The 20,742-nt window shown below is 44.4% G+C and overlaps 1 protein-coding gene across 6 annotated transcripts in view; it reads left to right on the top strand.

Annotated features, from left to right (window-relative positions):
• The window catches only part of sox5 (SRY-box transcription factor 5), a 418,360-nt gene that overhangs the window by 256,179 nt on the left and 141,439 nt on the right, over window positions 1–20,742 (top strand). For all 6 annotated transcript variants that reach the window (XM_069909081.1, XM_069909077.1, XM_069909079.1 and 3 more), the window contains one exon: window positions 5,505–5,573. In XM_069909081.1, the coding sequence (XP_069765182.1) occupies window positions 5,505–5,573 (69 nt within the window). The remainder of the gene's footprint in view (window positions 1–5,504; window positions 5,574–20,742) is intronic.

Raw genomic sequence — 20,742 nt, 5'->3', positions numbered from 1 at the left:
ACAAGTTGAACGGATTTAGGCAAACATGTACATCCTGCTTTTTGATGATCTTGTTATCAAGGCATCGAAGGACATGGCATTAAGTTTAATGCCAGAAAGTGAGGCTGAGCTAAAAGGTATAGCACGATCTTATTGAACGGTGAAGCAGGCATGGGGGAGGGGGTGAAATGGATGTCTCCTTTTATTCCTAATGCTCCGCCATGTTGACCCGATCTTAAAGCCGTGGAGCTAATTCCTGGGGCTGTGGGTCAAATGCAGGCAAACAAAACTAGCTAGGGTCGTCAACTTGGCCAGCGCAGACAAGTTTGCATTGAACGGCCTGTTTCAATTGCTGTTTCACTCCATGACTCTGTAGGGTGTTGATTGGCATGTAGATTCCCAATGTGAACCAGAGTCATGTATCGCCACAGTGACAATTCTGTGAGTATCGTAATAATTCGTAATGACCACCTATCCTCCCACCTGTTTTGCAATGTTCAGCTTATCCCAAACAGATATCAAAGATCTTCCCATTAAAAATTCCCATTCTCTCTGACCTGCATTGTTTCCGAGTTCTAAAACACCTTGAGGTTTTGTGCTCAAGCTCTTAATGGAGTAGCTCTTCCTCATCTCTTCCAGATTTTCGCTTGCTTGGGCACTTTCGGCTCTTTCACCCCACCACTGACAGCCGTGAAGTCAACCCCCTTATTTATTCGTTACCCTGAAGACCCCTTCATCTGGCTCCCCATCAATGACACTGAAAACGGTGTGCTTTCTCAATACCCATTTTAATGGGGCACCATCATCTGAATCAAGCCGCAATGTAACAGCTCGGCACTATATACATTCCACCGGTTGGTGCCTGTACGCTGTGAACTAAATTTTGGGAAAAGATTAGTGGAACAGAGAACAATACTTGTACTCCCACACTGCATTTCACAACCAGAGGGAATCTGAAACGTGAAGTAGATGCACTTGAAGTTTCAGAGAGGTGGTTAGTACACAACGAGGCCTCCTTAAAAGCCATGCATAGATCATGTGCTGCACAGTTGTTTGTGTCAGGATATATTCAAGTCAAGGTGCCAGGAAAACTCCTGTCATTTTTCTTTAAGTTTATCTAGCACAATGAAGTGGGTCTAACAGGCTATCCCTAACCCGCATTTCAGCCGTGGAAAAGGCACAATATGCAGGTGATGGAGGTGCAATAGAAAGAAAGGTCTATTAGAGTCAAAGAAAAGCAGCACCTTCCTGGGGTTCATTAAGGAGTCTGATGGCTGTGGAGAAGAAGCTGTCTTTGCTCAATAAATAAACGGTGAGGAGACACAGCAGGCCTCGTGGCCTGAGTTTCTCCAGCCCTTCTGTACACTGTGCTGGACCCCCGCACCTGCAGACTCCTCGTTCGCCTGCACTTGAGCCTTCTTAGTGCGCTCTTTGACACTCTTAAAGCCACCTTCACGATGTGGGGAGGGGGAGAAAAGAGCTTGTCCGGGGTGCGATGGATCTTTTCGGTGCATTGGCTACATTTCCAAGTCATTGGGAGATGGAGCCCATGGAGGAACAGAAATTATCTTGGCTTGGAATCTTACCCAAAAATCCTGCTGACACCTCTTGAGCGGTGCTGGGAAGGTTTCTCTGCATTGTGGGAGTGGAACTTGAACCTGTGACCTTCCAGCTCACACAAAAAAAAGATCTACCATAGCAGAATAATAATAAAAATAAATTAAAACTGCATTTATCTTAATCCTGCTAAAGGATAAACAATTCACTCTTTAAAGTGATTAAACTTGCAGCAGATGACTTGTTTTAAAATGGTCAAAGTCCAAAATGTGAATAGTCTATTGTCCTGACAGATAATAAATGCTTTGGCTTAATAATAAAAGAGGTGGTTTCCTATCACAAATCGCCATTCATCGTACATGTGGCAAAGTCAAAGGTTTGTTATTAGTGGGGGTACAATCTACAAGCTCTCATTTGCCTGTTTTCTATTTTAATTGTGCTGTAATTAAAATCCGGTTTTACCTTGAAATAATCTGTTGCAATCTGCAACAAAGCAAAAAATTGCAATGAGTGTAACATCTGTGCTGGTAAACAATAAAATCACTTCATTTAATTAGCATTGTGTCACTTCACTTTGTATCTTTTGGTCGGGTTGGCATCTTTTGTTTTTGATGAACTAGCAAATCAACTTCTGAATGGCAATCTGTCGGCAAGTCAGAACTGTGTCCTGCAACTAATCTTCAAATGTAGCATGCTTAACTTATTGTTTGTCTAATTAAGTTATATTTCCAGTTTAATTTGCGTGATGCCTTTGAACATATGCCTCCCCTAAGCACACAACACCAGAACATTTTTCAAAGGAGTTCAATTGAAGATAGTTTGTAAGAGATGATCTGAGCAGGTACAATAAAACAAGACTTTTACCATATTATTTTAGGTGGGGGTGGGGTGGGGGTGAAGATGGAGGAACTCGATGAGTCAGGCAGCAACCTTGGGTCAAAATGGTCAGTCAAGGTTTCAGGTTGGGAACCCTTTATCGAGACTGATTCAATTTATTGTCTTGTAATAGTGTCATATTACATGAAATTTCTTTTTTGCCTTCTGCAAGGCAGACAGATACGCAGGAATTGCCGAAGTGTTTCTTACAGTCAGAGAGAGAGAGAGAGAGAGAGAAGCAAAAGTGAGTCCCCCCCAACCGAGTCACCGAGTGTCCGTAGATTTGCCTCCAGCGATCCCGCGACCCCCGCAGTCACACAGAGTCCAGTCCAAACCATTGGCGACCCGAGCTCCAGATCCGAACCTCCAACACGGTAAGTGCCCTTGGCACGCCCTCGCATCCCGGCTCCTATACCTGGCACCCCTCCAGCCAGTTCGAGCCAGTCTCTAGGAGTCCTCAGCCCGGCGCCAGTCTCTCGGCAGCCTGCAGTTTCCGTGGGTTCCTTGCCTCAAGCCTCCAGCAGTCCGCCACATGCACTGGTCCCTCAGCTGCAGGGGTCACTGTCCCCGCGGATCGTCTCCTCCACTTCTTCTTCTCAGACGGAGTGGAGGGGGTGGTGATTTCCCCGTCCTCTGGTACTCTGCACCTGTCCTCCGCTTCTCCAGAGTCTGCAGTCCCTCGCAATTAATAGGCGCCACCATCGTGGGCGCAGACCCGCGGTCACGGGATTTAAAAAAAAGATCCTCGATGGGCTGTTCAAAGCCCGCGCGGAGCCAACAGCAGACGACTGGGCAGCTGGACCCCGCGAGAGTGCTGCATCTCCACTCCCCCACTCCCCGTGGGCCTGGACTAGAAATTCTTAGAAAATAAAAAAGACATGAAGGGGGAAAGAAGTTGGGGAGGGGCCAAGAGGCGAGAGTGTATTAGACAGAAGGTGTGGGGGGGGATGAAGAGACAATTAGAAGGAGAGAAGTGGGGGTGGGGGGGGATTGAGTGGTGATGTTAAGTACAGGAGTAGGTAAAGGAGAGATGAAAACAGTAAAACCTGATGGATGGGAAGGGCAGGGTGACCTAAAATTAGAAAATAATGATGTTCATTCCAGGTGGAATATGAAGTGTTCGTCCTCAAGTTTACATTTGGCTTTACAGTGACAGGCAACGTTGTGTAGGAATGATTGGGAGAAACACTTCAAGCTGAAACGCACAAATGCAGCGTAGCTACTCGGCAAAGCGATCAACAAGCCTGTGTTTAGATGCCACCCGTGTACACTGAACGCAGTAGATTAGACAGCATGCAGTTAAAGCTCTGCCTCTGTTTCTGGCGCTAGATGGAGGCGAGGGGGAAGATGTAGGAACACATTTTTCCTGGTGATTTCCTTGGTGGCTATTGACACCAGGGCAGACAGGATCAAGGCCTGTGTTGAGCTAAACAGTGTCCAGGTAGGATTCAGTTGTGAGGTCACTGCTTTGACTGAGAAAGAGGAGCAGAGCTCCTGGATCTTGATGTCATGTGCTCAGACACAAGATACAACTGCCATAATATGTTTTATGTTAAACATACATATGTTTAAAAAACAATTTTTCAGGTGAAGGGCGGAAAGTTCTGGTATTTATTTTTGGGAAAACTGTCCATTCATTCCCATGCTGGGAAGCACAAAGGCAACGTCCTCTCCAGGGGTAACTGCAGGGTTCATGATTTTCAACTCACACCTATTGCAGTGACAAGCTCTGTGGGCACCACAGTGCAATTCAAGAAAAAAAAAACTAGAGTAAATTAGCAAATTACGGTTGTGGGATATCCAGCCTATAATGGAGACCATTTGGCCCATTGATCCATCGTGGCCCTGAAAGCATCAGAAATAAAATGAAAGCAGGAGTGAAAGAGATGGCTTTAGTACAAACCTTTTAGACCATCAAACCCTTCAGGGACTACATAATCTCTTGTCAACCCACAGACATGAAATCCCGGTGCCGGACATGACGCGAGTGGCTCAGGGTCTGGGTTGGGGGTTGGATAGGAGGGCACTAGATGGGGAGGGTGCTGGGGAGGGTGGCCAGAAGTTTGGTTTTAGGCTGGACGGTCTGGATTTTGAGCAACGCTGTCCTCCATCCGGCACCACCTTGAGCCAGACATTAATTTGTCCTCCATGCGTAGGCCCTGCACTCCAAAATGGAGGACAAATTAAGGGGCAGAAAGGGCACTGACCTGTTAAATGCAGCATCCTGGGGTCCGCGGGCCATGCACGGCTAGCTAGCGCATGTGCCAGGAAAAGTGGGGGGATGTGACAGTGACATCCAAAGTGCCAGCTGGCGCATGCGCGATGAGGGGGAAGTTTGATGGCAGCGCACGAATGTTCAAGACAGGTAAGTCTCTCCCTCCCTTGCTGGATGGGGGGGTTGGGGTGGGTGGTCTGGAGGCGCTATTTTAAAGCGACCTCCCCCCCCCTCGCATTATCCACACTCCTCCAACCCCAGTGTTATCGACCCCCCCTGCCGACATTTATCGATCCACTGGATAGTCCCATCGATCCCTGGGGGTCGATATCAACCACTTTGGAGACCGTTATTTAAGTAGGTGCCAGCGCAAGTTCTCAACGACCCTAAATTACTCTCATTTGTGCTGAGCATGTCAGTTGATGTTTTCTTTTGTACAGAATCTTCTGGCCCATCTGGAGTGAACTGTCAGAGGATGCACCAATGCCCAGTTTAAAAGGCTTTTGGGCAGGTCTTGGATGGGTATGGAATGGAGGGAGGCAGGCAAATGGGATTAGCGTGGACAGGCCTCATTGTCAAGCCGAGGCCAATGTTGGAGCTGCACTATTCCTTGATGTGCATCAGGAGGGATTGACATGCTGGTAGAAGGTGAAATGAATGGGATAAAGAGGGGATTTTATTAAGTAATAAACCAGAGGCTCAATGTAGCGGACTCGCTGAAGGGTTGCGAGCCGAAACTTTGGCCATTCTTTCTCTTCCACCGATGCTGCCCGGCCACTGAGTTCCTGCAGCAGATTGTGTTCAGCTACTGTTGAGTGATGACGCCTTGGCCTTCAGTTGACACTAAAGCACCCTCATTCCACTCCCTCTCTTTCAGATTGCAAGGCAACAACAGCAGCTGTTACAACAGCAGCACAAGATCAACCTCCTTCAGCAGCAGATCCAGGTCAGAGTTCACCTTCTTGGGCTTGTGTGGTTTTTGTTGCTTTGCCTTACCCTCCTGTCTGGTGAGGGACTTTTTCAAAAGAAGTCTCTGTGCTTGGGGTTATGGGAGGTGGTGCTGGGGTGGGGGCCCAGATACTGATGTGATCTCACCAGAAGCCAGAGTATATTTTGCAACCCTCCCCCCCCCACCCCCGAAGACTGCAGCAACCTGCTGTTAGAATTTATTGTGACGGCCAGGTATACCACAGCTCTAGCAAGATCATCCCGGCCATTTCTCAGTGGTCGTTACCACCTTGATCATCCTGACCCCTCCCACTGCCCCTTCAACTCCAATCAAGGATTTTTCCTGAACCTTGGCACACCAAGTGTAGCATAGAAAAGAGTCGGAGAAACTCAACAGAGTTGAGCCTTTCGTAGAGAGCATTGAAAATCAAACAGACACAGGCCGAAGAGAGAGGAAGGAAGAGGTGTGCGACCGTGGTTGAAGAGGGAGTTGGGAGGGTAGAAATGATGGGGAGATGGCTGGGGGTTGCTTCCTGATAGAAGAGGAGGAGGTGGGGTGCTGGAGGAAGGGAGACAGAGAAAGGAGAAAGACCAGGGAAATGGCTGGGGTGGGGTGGGGGGGGGGCGGGGAAATGTTGATGGAAATTAAGGTTGTCTGGTTGGAGACAGCCAAGACCGAATACAAGGTGTTCCTCCAATATGTGGATGGCCTCAGTTTGGCAACCCATCACGCCATGGACAGACCGGAAATGGTCCAGCCACTGGGAAGTTCTTCCTGTTGCAGCAGACAGAGTTAAGGTGCTCAACGAGACAACCTACCGGTGTGCGCCCAGACTTCCCAAGTCTGGGTAACTGAAGCGGGGCCAGGGCTAAAGCATTTGTGGAGGACTTCAGTGAGACAACACCAGGAGAAAGGTGTACAGTTTTCTTTTAAAAAGGGCACTTTCCTGAGAGAGTCTGCAATGACAATTTACCAGACTGATTCCTGGGCAAGTGCTTAAACAAAAAAAATAGGCAGAGGTAAGAATCTTGAGTTAACAGAGAGAAGGTGGGAGACTGAGAGGCTCAGGCAGCATCCTGAAGAGCACTGGTTGGTGAACAAATCGACAAAGGGTTCCTACCTGATAAATTAACTGACCTCCATTCATGGATGCTGCCTGACCTGTTGAGTGTTCCTCTATTTTTCTCCTTGTTCTCAGAGAAATTTTATGAAACCCGTGCAACCCAATTACATCCAATTATCTACCAACCCCACACATCATTGGAATGTGAGAGAAAAACTGGAGCACCAGGAGGAAACCCACGCAGACGCAGGGAGAAAATACTGTTATGAGCCCAAAGGACCCCAAAACCCAGCAGCAATAGATATTTACCACAACAAGTAGTTACTTAAAGAAAAGTTGTTTTTAATTATCTTTAAACATGAAAACAGAATGAAACTTTAACTTATCACTATTAACTTAACTACCTAACTTAACCCTCTTCTAATTCTAAGTGCACGTGTATGTAATCTTTGTTTTACAGTTCTTCCAAGTTCTCTGGTTGCAGGCAATTCTTATACTGTATAAAGTTCACCAGGCTTTGTTGCTCGGAAGGTAAATGTTTACCACTCAGGAAGGTTCTTGCAGATTTGTGGAGAGATATGTGTTGTTCCAGGATTTCCACAATTGAGGTACCACCATTAGTCACCTCACTGTCTTGCTGATGAAACTTTCCCCATCAGGGTTCTCCAGATGATAACCTCTTTCTTTCAGGTTATCACAGAGTTCCTTTCTGTTCTACTTATTCCAAGAGAAACCTCAGACCGATAGCACTTCCAGCCATCTGCCACTCTGGAGCTTCTGTTTCAGTTCCAACAAGCTTCTCCTGGCTGACACTGTTCAGTATCTCCCTCTCTCTCTCTCTCTCTCTCTCTCTCTCTCTCTCTCTCTCTCTGAGATTCCAACTGCCAGCCACATGTCCTTCTCTCTCTCTCTCACTTGCAAAATCCCCCACTTTCTCCAGCAAACAATAGGAGTTAGTCTTCTGCTCCCATCTGTTGTTTTAGGTAAACAAACTTCTCAAAGACCTTTGAGTGAGCAATTTGCAGAGAGGTGAAAAGTCTTGCAAAAATGTCCAACACAGCCAACCTGACTCCAGTTGTTCTTCCAAGACAGTGGTCTATTCATTTCATGACATCATTTCAATTCGCACCTACTTGTGAAATGTGCATAGCATTCTCCATAGTTTTTGTAAAGTCACTGAATATGAATTCTTCAAAATTTCAAATAAGATCTGTTTTAAAGTGTGTGTATGCATGTAACCTACTCTAATTTTACCAATTTATCTCCCAAAAACATCCTCAAATATTCCATTACAATACAAACTCCTTACAGATAGCAGTGGATTCAAACCTGAGTTGCTGGCAATAATGTAGTGCTAACCTAGAGTTGGGAAGACCTTCTAATGGAGGGTTAGATGGTGGATGGTCAGTGCGGATTTGTTGGGCTGAAGGCCCTGTGATTCCGTGACTCTCTGTTCATTGAGAGTCAGGGATTAAGTCAGCAGATGATGATAAGGCGATGAGCCACGTCCAATCAGAAGGTCGGCATCTCTGTTCCCCAGCATATCGCTGCTCCTTCACACAGTCATTAAACACACCAGGCAAAACGTTGATGTAACAAACAACTGAACCCAAGTGTTAGTCCAATTGTGAACGCCATTGAAAGGGAGCATCCCTTTATCGATAAATATTTCTACTGAATCATTCGTCGACCAGTGCTCTCCATGATGCTGCCTGAGCCTTTCAATGTCCCCCACCTTCTCTATTTACTCAAGATTCCAGCATCTGGCTTTTTTTTTGCTGTTGCTTCAAGCACTCACCCAGCAATCAGTCTGGTGAATTTTCATTGCAAACTCTCTCAGGCAAGTCTTCTTTTTTAAAGAAGAATGTGGGAACCGAACCTTGCTGTGGTCTCACTGAGGTCCTCCAGCTGCACGGTACCTGTGGCTCCATCTGGAAAGAGGCGCTTTGTTTCCTCAAGGCACAAGGTACTTTTTGGAGAGTAGTCTTACTTGTGAGAAAGGCAGCAACCAGCTCTTTTCTCCCACCCAAGCGATCCATGACATTATTCAAGTTTATTGTTGCATGCGCCCGAGGTACCATGAGGAAGTTTGTGTCCAGCGTGTCAATTCGTACATGGGTTGAGCAAGAAGTCTGCTGATGCTCAAGAACTGGAGGAACTCAGCAGGCCACGCAGCATCCGTGGGAAACGATTGGCAGTCGACCTTTGGGGCCTGAGCCCTTCTTATGGAATCGACGAACAAGGGGGCGTGGGCCCGAAACGATGACCGCCTATTGCATTCTCTGGATGCTGCGGGATCTGCCAAGTTTCTCCAGCACTCGTGCTCTGTTTCAACCCGTACACAGTCCAGCGATTAAGATGCAGGACAGAGACTGTCCTTGAATCTGGTGGTGCGTGCGATCCCATTTTTGAATCTTTCCCTAACAAGCGGAGAGAGAAAGAAAACGTGGCTCCTTTTCCGAGGGAATGGGAAGAGCAAATTGAGTTGATGGAGGGGGGGGTGGGGGAGGAGGGATATTTTGCGTGATAGTCCGAGCTGCTCTCAGGTGACCAGATAATCTATGAGAGATAATTGTCATTCTTACATTAGCAAAAGAATGCCAAGCGATCTCTGTTTGCGATGACCAAGTAGGGTCCTCAGTTTAATGCTACGAAACAGAATGTGTTTAGCACGACATCGATTATATACTCAAATATCTGGAGTGGGTCCGGAGAAGTGCATTTGTCATTCACAGTGTGCTCTGTTTAAACCATGATCAATAAGCTTAAGCCGTTTGTTATATCTCAGGAGGCTTTACATTCTGTTTCTCCTTGATTGTTGCTGCATTGCCATTAACAGGATTGAAATGGAGACAGTAGGAGCTCTGTTGTCTTGAGATGCTACCATAAATCATCTGTACAATCAACAGCAGCTGTTTCTATAAAATTTGCAATGTTGACTCACATTATTCACCGAAGCAGCTCCAGCTCAAGAGAGGGGGGAGAAAAAAACACGCAAGTGTTTCCCATGACTTTGCAACCTATTCTCAAACAACTGAGATTTCAGGACTGCAACTCAACAATTGCTTCTCACAGCAGCCGTTGCAGCTGATGTGCTGTTGACTCATGGCGCTGAAGCCCCTACCCAACGCCTGCAGATTAATCCCTGGGAACCTGAAGCTCAGCTGAATGTTGGGACTCCACTGTGGGGTCGAAAAGTTAGCGGGGCCGACAATGTTAGAGGGTTGCTGTGGTGGTTAAGGGGAGGCTTAGCTGTGGAGACCCTCAGTACTGAGAATCCTTGAGGATTTCCCACCCCTAGTGAATGAGATCTTGCCAGCTAGAAATTAATCGAACATTTTTATTTCGTACAGAATTAATTAATTTCATAAAATTAATTCTTAGAGCAGCACAGTTGGTGTAGTGGTTAATGCAGCGCCATTACAGTGCCAGCGATCGGGACCAGGGTTTGAATCCCGCACTGTTTGCACGTTCTCCCCGTGTCCCCGGGAGCTCTGGTTTCCGCCCACCATTCGAAAGGACCTGGCGGAGCAGGTTAATTGGGTGTAATTGGATGGCAATGAATTGCTGGCAGAAATGGCCTGTTACCGTGTTGTATGTCTATATTTATCCAATACCCAAACTGCCGTAGTTCCTTACAACATGGAAGGAGACCAGTTCCGACCATTGAATCAAAGCCTTTTTCATGGCCAAAAAAAGACAAAACCTTTTGTGTCATTTTGCTCTGTAACGTGCAATGGTGGAATCACATAGATATCTCATTCCGTAAAGTTTTTTTTAAAAACTGTTCTCTCTGCTTTCCCATTACATGTCCTCAGTGACCCAACAAGGCCAATCTGCAACTGCCGATCTACTTCATCTTCTGCATGTCTTTGGAGGGTGGGTGGAATCTGGAGCGGCTGGGGAGACTTGGGGAGGAAGCATGCAAAACATTCCGGGAACCTGGGCTGCGAGAAGCTGAGAGGCAAGAACTTCACCAGCTGCGCCATTGCATTGCTCAAGGTGCAGTCGGACAAGTCTTGCATTTGTGCCACCTCAATGTTCATGGCACACTTCCTCACCAACTGCATGCAGTGATGTCAAACAACAAGCGGTGTCTGCTTTAACAATGTTGCACCTGTGCACCTGAGGCTTTTGAATGCTTTGGATTAATTGCCCTCCCTTGCAGTTCAAGGCATCCATCATTATTGTGGCAGGTCTTTCACTCCCTCACCCCTGTGCCTGATTGGAGATCAAGGACACAGCTGCTTGCCTTCCTGCTGACCCAACCATGCCCAGCAGCATTGGCCTCTTACTCCACCATTGGTCATGTACCCAATTTCCGCCCAACCCAACGCATTCCTAACCCTTCCTCCACTCAACCTCTTTACCCCCTTTCCCGACCACATCCGCAGAACTGTGGTGCAAGCAGAGAAAGCCACCCCACCACCCCCTCCCCCCTTCACCTCATCCACAGGCCTTGTGGATCCTTGAGCCTTATGAGTGATAAAGGTCGTTTGGTTGTGAGACCTCATGCAGAGCTGATGGTTTTGCTCCCCTAGCACCACTTTAACCTGCCTTTCATGGTACTGAATAACTGCCGACATGTTTAGCAGCTCCTTCATCCAAGAAGTTGGCTATTCAGGAAGCCCTCTGTTCTGGGGTCCGTTACTTATGATTTCCCCCTCGTTCTACTCCATGACTGCCTCCCCAAGAATCGGAGCTCACAGGCCACTTTGTTCCTGAGACTGAAGTCACCCTTCTCTTCCTTCCATCCTGCCCTCAGACCAGCTTTCACCCCTCTTCTCTTTTCCAAAGTCATCATGCTCCTGCGGTACTCTTCCTCCCTAAACCACTGACCAATCCATAATCAATGGATCCATGGGTCATGCCATTATCTACAGGATGTAAAGGGCAACCAATGTTTCTGGTCTGGGCCTTTCATCAGGAATTCCAAAGGGCTCTGCCCTTGACCCAAGACCGAGTCTTTCCAATCATCTCATTTGTGTGTGCCAATAACCCGTCCTGGACCTCATGCACTGTTTGACATCCCTGAAAGCACCCCTTGATTCAACTGCACTTGGGGTAATATTTATTGGATCTCAGACTCTTGTAAGTGGTTAGTGCAACTCTTCTACAGCACCAACATCCCTGGTTTGAATCCACTGCTCTCTCTAAGGCAGTGGTTCTCAAGCTTTTTCTTTCCACTCACATCCCACTTTAAGTAATCCCTAGGCCATCGGTGCTCTGTGATTAGTCAGGGATTGCTTAAGGTGGGATGTGAGGGGAAGGGAAGGTAGAGAACCACTGCTCTAGACCTAATTGCCCCTGAAATATTTTGCTTGAGAAAAATTGTCATTGGCGATTTCCTTTGGAGTGATGAAACTGTGCACATAACGAGTCAATAAGGTACAATTAAAACAGTGGTTTTCAAACTTTTTCTTTCCACTCACATCCCACTTTAAGTAATCCCTAGGCCATCGGTGCTCTGTGATTAGTCAGGGATTGCTTAAGGTGGGATGTGGGTGGGAAGGGAAGGTTGAGAATCACTGCTCTAGACCCAATCGTTACTGAAATATTTTGCTGGAGAAAAATTTCCTTTGAAGTGATGAAACCGTGCACATAATGAGTGAATGAGGTACAGTGGTTCTCAAACTTTTTCTTTCCACCCACATCCCACCTTAAGCAATCCCTTACTAATCACTGCTACCAGCACCAACACCCCTGGTTTGAATCCACTGCTATCTCTAAGCCAGTGGCTCTCAATCATTTTCGTTCCACTCACACACCACTTTAAGTATTCTCTAATGCCATAGGTGCCCTGTGATCAGTAAGGGATTAATTGGGTGGCACGGGTTTCTTTGTCTCCCTGTAATCTCCCTTAGCTCTGCGAACCCAAGGACACAATTTTCTCTGGTTCTGGTCATGTAGTCTTGTTCAGCTGCCACACTCCATATCTTTGGAAATGATCCTGCCCATACCTTACCTAATTACCGTGCTGCTTCAAACTTTCCTCTTAAACCAAGCTGCCCCAGTATCCCACGAAGTAACTTGCTGTCAAACCCTGTTAAAACTAACTGGCTGTGAAGGGCTTTGTAACTCGTTAATTTGTTAAAAGTAGTTAATATTTGGAAGCTTGCTTGCATGCTCAACAGTTTATAATTGCATTTTATAATATGCATGTAAAAGAAAGGAAAGGCTTCCAGTTATTTATATGATGCTTTAGTAATTTTTGACGCATCCAACCAAGGATGTACTTCTAGATATGACATCGGAAAAGTGATAGCTAACTCCCACAAGCAGCAATGAAATAATCATGTAATGTACAGAAGTGCTGGAAAAACTCAGCAGGTTATACAGCGTCCATAGGAAGGCCGGCACGGTAGGCACATCGCTGTTACAGCTCCAGCGGATAGGGTTTGAATCCTGCGCTCTCTGTAGGGAGTTTGTACGTTCTCCCCGTGTCTGCGTGGGTTTTCCCCGGGGACTCCGGCATCCTCCCACCCTCCAAAATGTACTGGGAGTCAATTGGGTGTGATTGGACAGCACAGTTTCCTGGGCTGAAAGGGCCCACTACTGCACTGCATGCCCAAATTTCAACGCAGCCAACAATTCAGGCCTGGGCCCTTCATCAAGGTAGGAGAAGATCTTTCATTTCTTTGCTTCCTCTGGATGCTGCATGACCTGCTGAGTTTCTCTTGTGTTTCTGTGTATTAAGCTACAATCACAGCATCTCCAAACTTTCTTGTTAACTCCAATGAGATTATCGTATCTTGATGTTTGCGGAAATACACTTTGGAAGTTCTGCAGTGCTTATTTAGCATTTTTGAACATGCTGGCAATGTAAAACTGTCCTAGTTACTTCCTTCCTTCTGTATAAATCCAAGAGATTCAATGCTGTGCCACTCTATGCAGTTGACATTTTCATAAGAACACCTGATGCGTTTTGGAAGCAGGAGGTGTTGGACTTGGAACTTGGATAATCAGCTAATTTATGTTGCCCTTAGCATCAGTAAAATTCAAGCCACTTTAATCCTTTGACAGCTCCCAAAGTTCCTCAGATACATTTGTGCAATATTGTTTCCTGTGGCATTTAAATTAACGAGAGGATAGAGAAATGCAGACTGTTCCTTATATCTCTTGTTATGATTTCATGCTTGAAATAGCGGGCGAGTTTACAATTCAACTGATGGTTCGGAAGACACAGGCACGCAGTCCTGAACATATTTTTGGGCAAACAAATTATTTGAAGTGCAGCCTCTTGCAGAGCTGTATTGAAACAGGAAAATCGGGGTCAATGTGAAAAAGTTGCTGGAGAAACTCAGCAGGTCAGGCAACATCCATAAGAAGATAAATCAACATTTCGATTCTGAGCCTCTCATCAGGAAGGCATTGTGCAACTCTTCACTTCATTTGTTCTCAAAACTATTTTTAGTTAGGAAACTCGAGGATGGTTGCAGTGAGATATTGTGAGATAGTTTGGCAGATTTCAGTTCTTCATTTTGGAGTTACATGAGCTGACCTTTGTACACATCAGAAAAAAAGATTGTGCTTGGACAGTGAAATGCTCATTAAGCCAATTTTACACTGGTCTGGATATCCTCTGGCCAACAAAAATTATTGCGCAACTAAACAACTCTTCAAAACCCTCTTCTTAATTCCAAACCTGCAGCAGCTCTCGGAAATGCTTCTAAATACTAACGAGGGTGATTTGATTCAAAGGCTGCCATTTTCTTTGTCCTTTCACCTTCACTTTCTGGGATCTCCATGCTCCTCCAGTCTTGGCCTTTTGCCCAAACCACGTTTCGTTTTCTAAACTTCTCACCCTTGTTTTCACACCCCTCCCTTTTTTGACAGGGCCCCACCATCATCTGTGAATTTATTTGATGGTTAGGCCTCCAGTTGCCTAGGCCTTGGCTTCTCCTACATTCTTCTTCAAACTGCAGCATGCCCCAATGAGGCCCACCTCTGCTACCAATATTCTGGATATCTTCTCTAATGCCTCCAAATGTGGCTCACTCTCAATTATATTGCCTGATAACAGTCTGGTGAAGGCACTTTTCTGTCTTAAAGACACCTAGTAAATGTAGGGGTGTTTATTTTTGCATCACCATTTTTTTGAATAATCTGGTTGATTTCACCCCACAATCTAGATTTATTTAAACCTTTCCATCTCTCTCTCTCTATTTAAGATGATGCATTAAATACTAATTATATCCAGATTTCCCTACATTGCAGAACAGTGGTTTTCAAACCTTTTGTTTTCATTTCACGTATCGGAAAGATATTAACAAATTGGAGAGAGTGCAGAGTAGATTTACTAGAATGTTGCTGGGATTACAGGGTCTAAGTTATAGGGAAAGGTTAAATCAGTTAAGTCTTTATTCTTTGGAGTGTAGAAGTTTGAGAGGGGATTTGATTGAGGTATTTAAAATTATTAGAGGTATAGATAGAGTTGACGTGGAGAGGGGGAGATACAAATGAGAAGATATGAGTTGAGTGTTGGGGGGCAAAAGTTTAAAGGAAACATGAGGGGGACTTCTTCACTCAGAGAGTGGTGGGTGTGTGGAACGAGGGTCCGGTCGAAGTGGCGGAGGCAGGCTCGATATTAGCATTGAAGGAGAAGCTGGATATGTATATGGATGGGAAAGGAATGGAGGATTTGGGTTGAGTTAGTGGGGTTAGGTGGGAGGAAGTGTTCGGCATGGACTGGAAGGCCTGTTTTTATGCTGTAATTGTTATATGGCTATGGTTATTCCACCTAAACTAATGCTATAAGTGGTCTGTGATCAGTAAGGGATTGCTTAAGATGGTATATGGGTGGAAAGAAAAAGTTTGAAACCCACTGTTTTAACCGTACCTCATTGACTCATTATGTGCACGGTTTCATAACTCTGAAGGAAATGGGCCAAAGACAATTGTTCTCAAGCAAAATATTTCAGTAGAGCAGTGGTTCTCAGCCTTCCCTTCCCACTCACATACCACCTTAAGCAACCCCTTACCCATCACAGAGCACTTATGGGATAAGGATTTGTAAAGGTGGAATGTGAGTTGGGGGGGGGGGCAGTTTGAAAACCACTATTGTACAAGGAACCCATTCAGCCCATCAAATCCATGCCAGCTCACAAAGCATTCCCATTCCCCCGTTAAATCTCCCTGGAGCCCTTTCTCCCAGCAATCCCATCAACTTGTCCCAAACTCCACCTTTCGTCTGCACAGAAACAGCAATTTATATTGGGCAATCTGCACGTCTTTGGCACGTGAGAGGAAACTGGAATATCCCGAGGAAACCCACGCAGTCATAGGGAGAATGTACAAACTCCACGCAGACAGTGTTAAAGGCCAGGATTGAACCTGGCACGTGCAAGCTATCTCAACTCTGCTATTGTATGGTTGGCCTGAAGCCCTGCATTACTTTCCCTAAACTTTCCGTCTCTCTCTCTCTCCCTTTTTAAGACCATCAATAATACATACCTGTACCAGGTTTTAACGACCTATCCTAATAACTCTATCATCTTCTGTGAAAAACATTGATGTATTGTAATATACATCATAAAAATACAAGTCGCCATTTTCCCTGCTATTAGAGGTTATGAAGTGTAAATGCAAGAAAATTTAGTACAACTTGACCGTTCCACCAATGTGATCTACTCATTCTCCCTCATAAATCTCCATTCCAGAGTCAATTCTGTATAAATGGAATAGTGAGTCATTTAAAGGAACTAAAGATTTTTCTGCATTGAAACATACATTAAACATATGGAGTAGAATTCATATTGAGAGAGGAATTAAAAATTATCAATTACCAAAAATGTTCTTAAAACAAAATCAACCTCGTCCTTTTACTTAGAATAATCCTTTATTTGATAATTGGTTCAGTAAAGGTTTACAGAGAATAAAAGATTGTTTCTTAGGATCTTTTTTTCTTAACTTTTGATCAATTAAAAGATAAATACAATATACATATTACAATTTTTGCATATTATCAATTAAAAATGTATTTGAAAAGGAGACAGGGAGCAGATTTGAGACTCCCTAAACAAAGTCAATTTGAAGATATAATAACAGATACATTTGTTGTTAAGCAATTTATTACTAATATGTATATAAAATTACAAGAGACTGTAAAGAAAAAAGATTTATATAAATAAATCTCCATCATAAATCTTTTCATCTTGGGTCAGGCTTTGCGGAAATCCTCATTGGCCTGCTAGTAAATCAGGCAAAAAATAATATGGCCGTCCCCTGAAAGATGCAGAAGAGCTTACTGCTAAATTCCAGGCAAACCTACCTTCTTCTATTTGTCTTCCTTGGAATGGCACTTTCCACACCACTGAGCTCCATCATTAAACCGACTGCATCTGTATTTGTCGTCGGCTGCATTCCTAACCAGGCATACTGCAAGGACTTTGTTGATATATTTCCACTCTTGCAGTGTGTCCTGTGGATAAAGCCCCCATTCTGATCCGTTAATATTGCACTACCTACCCATGCTCACAAGAAGCCTCTTGTTTCATCCGCGTTACTTTCCATCTCCCTGTATGACAGATGTGTTTCTTTCCTCTTAATCTGAAGTTCTTTCAGGATAAATCTTCAGACTGTCATGACTACTTAGTGTAAAATATCAGACGGTTGACACTTTTAGGCTAAGATGTTGCCTGCGATTGGCCCGTGCCCCTCTGAGCCTTTCCTGTCAGAGTACCTGTCTAAATGTGTTGCGCTGTAATTGTACTCATCTCTGCAACTTCTGGTAGCTCCGTCCACCTACTCATCACCGTATGTGATTAAGAGTTACCTCTCAAGCTTTCCCTCCTCTCACTTTATGGTCTCTAGTTTTATATTTCCCTGTCCTGGGAAATACTCAATGACCATTCACCTTATCTATACTCCTCATGATTTTCTCTGCGTCTATCAGTTCATCCCTCAGCCTCCTATGGTCCAGGGAATAAAGTCCAAGCATATCAGGCTTCTGGTCGTACTCCAGTTCCGGTAGCATCCTTCTGAATCTTTTCTGAGCCCCTTCCCAGTTCATGACTTCCTCCCTGCAACTGAGCGACCAGAACTAGTCAAAATACTCCAGATGGGATCACACCAATATATTGAATAGCTGTAACATGATGCCCCAATTCTTCTTCTCAATGCCCTGACCAATAAGGCCAAGTGCTCCAAATGCCTTCTTCACCACCCTGTCTACCTGCGGTGTACTATATACCTGTACCATGAGGTCCCTCTGTTCTCTACAAGCCTTTCCAAGGCCCTGGCATTTACTATCTAAATCCTGCTCCGGTTTAACTTAAAATGCAGCACCTCACACTTGTCTGAACTGCCTGAGCCCCTGAGACCTTCCAATTCCTCATTGTTTGATAAAAGCACATACCTGATCTTTCTTTTTAAAGTATTTTTATTGAATAGAAAAAAACCTTTACACATGGTCTTGTAATTAATAACATAAATCAAATCATATTATGTGCAAATTGTAAATCAGAAGTATCCAATTTAAAACATTGAATTCTTTGATTATATTGACTTCTCCTAATAAACCAAAATGAATAGAAAATAGATAAGATAAAATTAAGATTCCATTATATAAAAAAAAGTGTATTTTATACTTCTCAGGTATTGGTAACCTTGATTAGAGGGAGGGGGGAGATTAGATTTAGTTAGGTTTTTTTTGTTTCTTTTTTTGTTAGATTAACTTTTTAAATATGGGATTAATTATGGTTGTCATAGTTCAGTGGTTCTCATCCTTTTTCTTTCCACTCACATACCACTTTAAGATCATTAAATTAGACAGAATTTACCCAAGGAATTGTCTAATGTAGTTTACTTAATTTCTATCCAGAACTATTTTTAAGAAATATTGTTAAATAAAAAATATATGGATAGGTTTATATTTATATTAATTAGTGATACATCTTTGACATGACCTTTGTTTTATTTGAGGACTTTAGGATTTATATGTTAATAAAAATATCAAAAGAAATATTGAATTCTATGATTATATTGAGTTAACAGTTAATTCATTCCTCATAATAAACCAAAACTAATGTTGTAAGATATAATTAAGATTCCCTCATATTCAAAAAAAGGGATTTTATTCTTCTCTGGTATTTTCATCTTATTCTGTGATATGATCAATGTTAATGATCCGCAGTAAAACCCATCTCTACTAATAAAAAGAGAAAAGGAAAGAGAAAAAAATCCAGCCCCTCCTACTTGTATAAATTATATAGATATGACTCGAATAATAACTTTCACAGTAACGAACGATGACCAGACAGGGAGTCTCCGGATCATCTGTACACCTTAAATCTTCAAGCTGTGATAATAAACCATGAATGGGCCCCACATTCAGACTTTGATGTTGTAACATGACTGTCCTAACTCCAGTGTTTACTGTAAGTGGCAAAAATTCCAAATGTTACCCCCAAATACTCTGAGCAATTTCACTCAATAATCTGCTGAAGAGAAATTTGGACCCTATGTGCGTTTGTTCATCAACAAGGAGCTAAAAGTTCCAGGGCAATGATGAATGGAATTGTTTATTGTCAAGTGTACCGAGATGCATTTGAAAAATATTAAGGGATATCCAGGCAAGGGAACCCTCACATAATAGAGCAAATTAGAGCAAGAAGAGTGTTACAAGATAAAACAAAGTTTAAAAAGTCCTTTATTTGTCATGTAATAAAGCAGAAAATGCAATATTACACAAAATTTCCTTTAATCTACCGTAAGGCAGACAAAGATTTGCCATCAAAAGAAATTGCCAAGCATCCTTTACTGTCAGAGAAAGAGAAGCAAAAAAGAATCCCCCAGAGTCATTGAGTGTCTGTGGATTCACTTCCAGCGCTCCCGCAGACTCACAGACTGAAGTCCAAACCGTCGGCAACCCGAGCTCCAGAACCATCGACAAGATCAGGAAGACTTCAGCACCCTGGGCAACATCTTGCATCTTGGTTCCGATAGCTGGCACCCCTTCAGCCAGTCTTGAGCCAGTCTCCAGCAGTCCGCAGCCTGGTGCGAGCATCTTGACGGCAGTCGCCAGCAGCCCGCACCCTGCATGGGTTCCTCACCTCAAGACACCAGCAGCCCGCCGCCAGTGTGTTCTTCAGCCTCAGAGCCACTCACTGGTCTGGCCGCCATGGTCACCGCCCCGTGGGTCTTCTCCTCTGCTTCTCACTCTTTAACAGGTGGTGGTCTCCCCGTTTGCTTGTGCCCTGCAACCCCTCGAGGCCACTGTCGAACATAGGCTGCACCATCTTGGGCTCGGACCCCGGGGCCGCAGGGCTTTAAAATAAAATGAGGGCATAATTAAAGACAGAAGCAAAAAGTGCAGGCTTCATCTAATATTCACAACAGAAGGAAAGCACCTGTCATTGAGGTGTGCTTGCAAACTTGTCCCAGAAGGGAGGGGGTGAAGAGAGTGTGAGCGCAGTGGGATGGGTTCTTTAACATGTTGGTTCCTTTCCCAAAGCAGCGGGAGGTGAAACGAAAATTGATGGAGGCGTGGCTGATGGCCTAAACTGAGTTCACAGCCCTAGCACGGATCTAACGCTTGGGTACCATCCCCTCTAATTCAGGAAAATTTCCGAGACTAGTGAAGAATGTTACGGGAGAACGAGCTTTGATGTTTGCTATTTTCCTTTCTCCAGAAAATGGGAAATATTTGAAAGAAGTACACTTGTTTACTTGATCATCCCCTTTCTCGCGATATCAAGTTAATTTAATTCAAGCTCGAGCGAACGTGTGCTAAATGTCAGCAGGAAACACACCTATACAAGGTCAGATACAATGGACCATCCAATTCCAGCTGCTAATTCACTGTCTCTCCCTGGACATGTAGAAAATGTTTTCGATGAGCTAGAGCCTGGTTAAATAACCCTCACACTTAAACAGCAGACAGAAACACCAGCTCAGGAGCAACTTATGTTTCCCATTTAATAGTAGCTATTTCAGGAAATTCACACGCCAACATATGGCCACAAAGCTATGCCCACCCACAGGTAATCTTGATGTAAGATTTATCTGCTGCCTAATCAAAAAGGATGCAACATTATGATAATAGCTGGTGATGAAAAAATTGACAAAGCCCTCCTTTGTGCCACAAAATGTCCGACAGGAGAG

Source organism: Narcine bancroftii, chromosome 13, assembly GCF_036971445.1.
Source record: "Narcine bancroftii isolate sNarBan1 chromosome 13, sNarBan1.hap1, whole genome shotgun sequence".
NCBI lineage: Eukaryota > Metazoa > Chordata > Chondrichthyes > Torpediniformes > Narcinidae > Narcine > Narcine bancroftii.
Note: the sequence above shows the minus strand (reverse complement) of the source record. Positions and strands in the feature narration are given on the sequence as shown.